The sequence below is a fragment of the Octodon degus genome, unplaced genomic scaffold (assembly GCF_000260255.1).
Source record: "Octodon degus isolate 3935 unplaced genomic scaffold, OctDeg1.0 scaffold00211, whole genome shotgun sequence".
Classification (NCBI taxonomy): Eukaryota; Metazoa; Chordata; class Mammalia; order Rodentia; family Octodontidae; genus Octodon; species Octodon degus.
In genome coordinates this window covers 1,072,118-1,079,849 of record NW_004524787.1, presented here as the reverse complement: position 1 = coordinate 1,079,849, position 7,732 = coordinate 1,072,118, and the positions used below count along the sequence as shown (strand labels likewise).

Genomic DNA, 7,732 nt, shown 5'->3' with positions numbered 1-7,732 from the left:
TGGGGATTGAACTCAGACCCTTGCACTTGCCAGGTAAGTGCTTATTCTACTGAGCCATCTGCCCTGCCCCAGATTTATGGTTTTATATATTAAAATAAACTTTTCTTCCTATAATTATAAGATCATGTTTTACTTACTAATCTAAATGACAATTCAATTTGTACAAAATTTCTTGTATACTGGGTTCTTTCTGGTCACTTTTTTATTATTTGTGACCATGATGTTATCATTTTACATATCCATACAAATCCATTGTTAACATTGTTTAACAATTGTGATTGGACAATCAAACTATCCATAAAATGCTGTTCTTTTTAAAATGTTATTGGATACTTAACATTTATTTTCTCACTTAATACTCAGAAAATTTTGATTTTGAAATGTAAAGTGATTTGTCTATATTTTGAAAATGTAATTTGGTATAAAGATCAAATTTGTATTCAGTTCTGATTCCAAATCCTGCGTCCTTTTAAAACATATTTGCTGCCTCTCATAATAAACAAAGTACTTAGTATAATGGCTAGTTCAGTTCATATTAAGTACATAATAATCACTGTTTTATGTAATAACATTTTGACTTTCTTTTTGGTTACCATTATAGGAATGCCCAATTCTTCTGGCCTTTTGAACCGTCGTCATAAAATTTCAAATACAGATGCCACTGTAGTTGTATTACTGAAGAAGGCTGGGGCCATTCCCCTTGGCATAACAAACTGTAGTGAGCTGTGCATGTGGTATGAATCAAGCAACAAGATCTATGGCCGCTCCAACAATCCTTATAACTTACAGCATATTGTAGGTGGAAGTTCTGGTGAGTTGAGCATTTTATTTAAGTAATTAATGTGTAGAGAAGATACATTGTTGCAAATTATTTGGGGAAACAATTGTCAGCTATGTATAGGATAGGAAGTTGAAGAAAATTGTCACAGATCACTGAGGAACAGTTTGGTAATGACCACTCATCTCTCTCTCTCTCTCTCTCTCTCTCTCTCTCTCTCTCTCTCTCTCTCTCTCTCTGTGTGTGTGTGTGTTTGGGAAAAGAAGCAGAGAAAATGTAAATTACTGAAGGTAGTTTATACTTAGACTTATTCTTTTTGGAAACAAAGTTTTTAAAATAATGCCAGATATTGAGCTCCAACATCTTTGATCAGAAATAGTGTTGTTTTTAAGCAAGACTATAGGAGATGTGGTCATGGAAAACCTGTTAGAGAAGAAAGTTTTTATGTTGAATCCCAAAGGATAAAAGCGATCTTACTCATTGTGAACAAGTGTATGTGGGGAACATAGCATTCTGGAGAGAAGGAACAGAATGTGGAAAATTCCAGAAGGGGAAACATGTTTAGTGTTTTTAATGTAGTGAATGAATATTGAGAGGAGCCATAGGTGAAATCAAGAAAGGTTTTTATATCCCATTATACAGAAAAGCCAATAAAGTACCAAATACAGAAGAATGAAAGTCTGTTTTCGTGGTGTTGGATACAAAGGTTAGGGTTAGGCCAGTGTTTTCAAGTAATTTTTGTCAAGGTAGAAAAAGTAGATAAATTTCAAAGATATTTTTTACTTACTATTGAATATGGCATGCTGTTGTGGCTTGTGTCTTTATGTCTCCCAAAATTTCATGCAGTCATAAATAGAAATTTTCAGAGGTGGGAGGATCTAGAATATGTGATGCTGGGATGAATTTATGGTGCAATAATAGGATTAAGGCAAGAGAATAAAGGATGTGAGTGCTTCCCATCTTCACGAGCATGGATATTATAATAAATAGAAAGAGCTGTGTCATTCCCTGCAGCTTTGCTACCATGTGCTGCCACGACTGTTTCTGCTTGTGATGCCTGTTTACCATGCCAACCTAGCTTTTAGCTGACTTGTTATTGACTGAAACCTCTAAAAAATCCACACAAATGCAAAAATCAATGAAGATAGCAAGGAAAAAATTTAAATAATCTTTTGAGGACTGTCTCAGTTACTCTTCTCTTGATTCTAGGAGAGATAGCCAACACTAAAAATGAGGGAAGGAACGATTTATATAGGTCACAGTAACTGGAGGTTTCAGTTCATGCTCAGATGGCTCCAAGGCAAAGTGGCACAAGAGAGAGAGCAATCATTTTTTGTTCATCATTTTATTAAAAAATTGCAATGAGAAAGTTTCAAATCAAATTGGTAGGACAGTTTCAATAATTAACACATTGCATGCTGCTTTTCTAATGGTTACATGTTGTACAAGATGCAGCCATGATATTTTATTTACAAACACTATTAGAACAAATCCCTCTATTCATTGAACTAAGAGATTGTAACTATATATGTATCTTAACCATTTTGAATACACAGATACAAAATGGTCATTCATCTGTATCATTTTTTTAAATTCCACCATTTAAATATTATAGGTGTGTGAACTCAGCAAAATATTCTAAAACAGTTCAGTAGTCCATAATAGTAGTGGGTCTTCCGCTAGACTGGCAATGTCAGAAACTGTTGACCTGATTCCCCTACCTCTCAACATAACACCATGGCTTTACTTCTTATACTTCATTTTTATACTTTTCTGCTGGATGGTTAAGACCAAGATAAAGCAAGACTATTGCAACAAGAGTTCTAGCTTTTGGATCTGTTAAGGTCAGTCAAATCCACTCAGGATTTTTCCTGATATGCTGTACCTCAGATTGAAGATCCTTTGTCAGTATCAGCCATGTGGATGAGTCACGGCCATTTCTTGGCCAATGTGCTCTCTGTGAAAGCCTGAGAGAATGTTTTCTCTCCATGTGATTCTCCTTAGGCACACTCTACATCCTTAATCACTTTCCTCTTTGGCTCCATAATCTCCTTGATTAAAAAATTTGGGACACTATTGAGTTACATGATGATACAGGACATGTTCACATATGTCCTGAGTCTTAATTGACCTTGAAAGTCTAGGGCCAAAATGTTGGCTGTCCTTGTGGCCCTCACTTTTCTCTAATTTTTGGACTGCAAACTTAGGTTGTTAGCCCTCCAGAAGAGAAGCTTATTGTTATTACCATATAACCTAAGCTGTTGAGCTTAACTTCAACATCTGTCTGAATATCAAACATCTGAGACATAACATGGAACAGGTATTTTTCATCAAGTATTGATATGTTAAACTTTAAGTCCCTACAGAATATGACAAAAAAATTAAAAAAATATTTAAAAAATAGGAATAATGTACTATGTATTTTTACACGTAAGTCCACAAATCTAACCATGTGCAACACTGTTGCAGGACAGTCCCGCAACACTCCTTTACCTATCTCCTGCCGATATTCACCACCCTGTTTCTCTTTAAACAATCATTTACCTGACAGACAGCATGGCATCAACTAGCATGTCATGACCAGCAGCACGTATTCAGAAGACCAGAATGACAAGCACTTCAAGCATGAACCTACTATTACAAATTGCCATTTTCAGTGCAGTTGCTTAGTTCACAGGTGTCAGGATATATAGTTAGTCAGGGTGAGAATCCTTCCAATTAACCGTTAGATTTGAAAATCTTCTGAAGATTCTCAGGATCATTGCCTTACCCATCTTATACACAACTGTATGGCTTGCCACTGTCATGTTTCCTAGCTGTTCTCCTTACTCTCTCTTCATTGTCTAGTCCTCAAGTTCTTGCTTTCCTTTTAATTGTATTATACCTTTCTATATGTATTTCTTATTTTGAGTTCTTACACTAGCGAAACTCTACTATATTTACACGTATTTTTCTGATTTCACTTAAGAGTATATCTTTAACTGCATCCACTTAAATATAAAAACTTCGAGTTTATCATTCTTTATAGCTGAGTAATACACCGTTGTACAAAAATATGAAATTTTTCATCCTTTCCTCATGTGATGTGCATCTTGGTTGTTTCCAAGATGTGGCTATCACAAACTGTGCTGCTATAAATGTAGGCAAATGTATATCATTATAATATAATGCTTTCAGATCCTCTAGGAATATTCCCAGTAGGAGAATAGCTGGTTTAAATGGGATTTCCAGTCCTAGTTTTCTAAGGAGTCTCCCCACTTATTTCCATAATTGTTGCACCAGTCTACAAACCCACCAGCAGTGGAGAAGAGTTCCTTTTTCCTCATAGACTTTCTAACATTTGTTGTTGGTTGATTGCTATATGATAGCCATTCTTTCCTGGGGTGATACAATATAGCACCGTTGTTTCAATTTGCATTTCACAGATGGATAGTGATGTGGAGCATTTTTTCATATATTTATTCACTTATTTATCTTCATCCTGTGAGAAGTGTGTTTTCATCTCGGATGCCTATTTTGGTCTGGGTCTTCAAATTTTGAGGTCCAAATGTTTTTTAATTCTTTATTAATTCTATAAAACAGACTTTCGTGTGAGTACTTATTTGTCAATTTTTTCCAAATTTGTGGTTCTCTTTTCATTTTCTAGATAAACACTTTTCAAGTGCAAAAACTTCTCAATAAGAGCAGGTCCCAGTTGTTAATTCCTTCAAGTGTTTCCCTTGCAATTTGATTTTTGTTAATGAACTCGTTGCCTACTACATCTCAAGTGTTCCTCCTACTTTCTTTTCCAGGAGATTTAGTGTCTCTTCTTTAATGTTTAGATGTGTAATCCATTTTGACTTTAGTTTAGTGCGTGGGGATAGACCTGGTTCAAGCTTTAGTTTTTGGCATGTAGAAATCCAGTATTCCAGCACCATTTTTTAAAGAAGCTATCTTTCTTCCAGTGAGGATGTTTGGCCCCTTTGTCAAAGATAAAGTGGCTGAGTGTATTCGAAGTGGCTTCAGTGTATTCTACTCTATTCCCTTGATCCTCAGGTCTATTTTTTTGCCACTATCATGCTGATTTTATCAAAGTAGACTTGGAGTATAATTTCCAGTCAGGAACTGAAATATCTCCTGCCTTGTCTTGGTTGCACAATTGCCTTTGCTATTCTAGGTCTTTTCTGGTTCCAAATAAATTTAAGGAACGATTTCTCTTGGCATGAGATGTATGTTGTTGGTAGTCTGATAGAGATTGCATTAAATCTGTACAGCAGTTTTGTGAGTATGGCCATCTTCACGATGTTGGTTCTTACTATCCAGGAGCATGGAATATCATTCCATATTCTGAAATCCTCTATGATCACTTTTCTTATGTGTTCTGTAATTTTCCTTGAAAAGATCTTTGACTTCATTAGTTAGATTAATTTCAAGATATTTAATTTTCCTAAGTGCAAAAAATCTAAAAGGTATTCATTCTCTAATTTCCCTCTGTTTTTATTATCTGTGTAGAGGAATGCTATTTACTTTTGGTTATTGACTATGTATCCTGCTATACTCCTGAATCTGTGTATGAATTCTAGTAGTTTCTTATTGGAGTATTTTGGGTCTTCCCAGTAAAGTATCATGTCATCTGCAAATAATAACTTAACTTCTTCTTTAACTATTGTTATTCCTTTTATTTCTTTCTCTTGTCTAATGGCTCTAGCCAATGTTTCCAGAGATTGAATAGGAGTGGTGATGGAGGATATTCTTGTCTTTTACCAGATCTAAGAGTAAAAGGTTTCAGTTTTTCCCCATTTAGAGTTGTATTAGCCATTGAGTTGTTATAGATGGCTTTTATCAAATTGAAGTAGAGGTATTCTATTCCAATTTTCTGTAGGACTTTGAACAAGAATGAGTGTTAGACTTTCTCAGAAACCTTTTCTGCATCAATTGAGATGATCACGTGGTTTTTAGTGTTCACTCTATTGATATAGTGTATTACATTTATAGATTTTCCACTATTGAAATGTTCTTGCATTCCTGGGATGAGTACTACCTGGTGATGGTGTATGATCTTCTTGAAGATATGCAGTATTATATTTGCTAGGATTTTATAGAGAATTTTTGTATTTATGTTCTTGAGGGAGATTAGCGTGTAGTTCTCTTTTTGCTTGCGTCTTTCCATGTTTTTTTTTTTTAATCAGTATAATACTTGCCTCCAGGAATGATTTTGGAAGGATGTTTCCTTTTTTATTTCATTGAAGATTTTGAGGAGTATAGGGCCTAGATCTTCTGTAAATTTCTTGTAGAATTCAATTATGAATCCTTCTGGACTTTGACTTTACTTTCTCAGTGGGTTTACTATTACATCTCGTATTTCATTGGTTGTTATTGGGCTATTGATAGTGGTTATATGCTTTTGATGCAGTTCTGGCAATTTGTACTTTTCTAGGAATTTGTCCATTTTATGTGACTTCTGTTCTGTGAGAGTAAAGATTCTCAAAGTAGCTATTGATAATCTTCTGAATTTCCACTGGGTCTGCAATTATTTCACCTTTTCATTCCTTATTACCTTTGTTGAATTTTTTCTTTCTTCTATTTGATGAGGTTAGCTCAGGGCTTATTGAATTTATATAATCTTTCAAAGAATCAGCTTTTAGTTTTTTAATTCTTTGAAATGCTTTCTTAGTCTTGATTTAATTTAATTTCTGCTCTAATCTTTATGATTTTTTCCCTCTTTGTCCAATGGGTTTAGTTTTCTCTTCCTTTTCTAGTTGTTGGAGATGCCACATTAAGGTGTTTATATGTGCCCATTCTGTTTTTCTAATGTCTGAGTGCACAGCTATGAATTTCCCTTTGAGAACTGCTTTCTTCCTACTCGATAAATTCCGGTAAATTCTGGTTGAATTTTTACTAAATTGCAGATATTGATGAAATTCTTGTTTCATTTCCTCTGTGACACATTGGTTGCTGAGTAGGGTGTCATTTAATTTCCCTGTATTAAAGGTTTTTTTTTTTCTGGTTTCTTTTGTCATTTACTTTCATTCAACGGTGTTCAGATAATATGCATGGGATAATTTCTGTTTTCTTATATATACTTAAGCATGACCTATGGACCAGTATGTTGTCTATTTTAAAAAATAACCCATGTGCAGCTGAGAAAAATGTGTATTCAGATGTGTTTGTGTGGAACACTCTGTGTATGTCCCCTAAGTCTATTTATTTCAAGCTTTGCTTCAGTTCTGTAATTTCTCTGCTATTTTTTCCTCTGGTTGACCTACATTTTGGGGATAAGGAGGTGTTAAGGTCTCCTGTTAAGACAGTTGCATTGGATATTAGATTTTTTGTATACATTAAGATTTGTTTTAGAACCCCCAGAACCAGTCCTAGCCCAGATCCGGTGAGTGTGCAGAGAGCTTCCTGCTACCATGCGCCAGTGGGACCAGTCCCAGCCCAGGCGCAGCGTGGGCCGGACCCTCTCCCACCCCTTTGAGCAGCCCCCCACCACTCCGCAGTACCTCCCCCACACCGCCAGCAAAGTAGGAATTACTGCCGCGTCCGGGAACACCCAGACGCAGTCCTAGCCCAGGTCCGGTGAGTGTGTGGGAGAACTTCCTCTTCCACCTACTTCACCTTGCCCCCTTCAGGCACAGCTCAGGCATGGCATACACACCTGGGGTGTTATCCTGTAGCTGCAATCCATGCAGAGAGTGTAGAGGATAGATCCAACCAGCTAGTCCAGGAGCAGACCATCTCACCACAGGGGCACAACAGGTTCACCCACAAGGGCAGCAGCGGGAAGGAGCTGAGCACAGCAGCCAGACCCAAGAAAGACGCAGCTGGATAAGTCCAAACTTTGTAGAGCTGCACCTGAACTTCAGTAGGTGCGAAGGTTATAACTACAACAAAGATCTACAACAAGGGTCAGAAGACAGCGCTACACAAAATGACAAGAAGGAACAAAATGCAACCTCAGAACCCAAGCCCACC

The 7,732-nt window shown here is 36.4% G+C and overlaps 1 protein-coding gene across 1 annotated transcript in view; it reads left to right on the top strand.

Moving 5' to 3' along the window:
* Faah2 (fatty acid amide hydrolase 2) overlaps positions 1–7,732 on the top strand; it is a 296,926-nt gene that overhangs the window by 102,180 nt on the left and 187,014 nt on the right. The window contains exon 6 of the mRNA XM_004644818.2: positions 602–811. Coding sequence (XP_004644875.1) covers positions 602–811 — 210 coding nt within the window. The remainder of the gene's footprint in view (positions 1–601; positions 812–7,732) is intronic.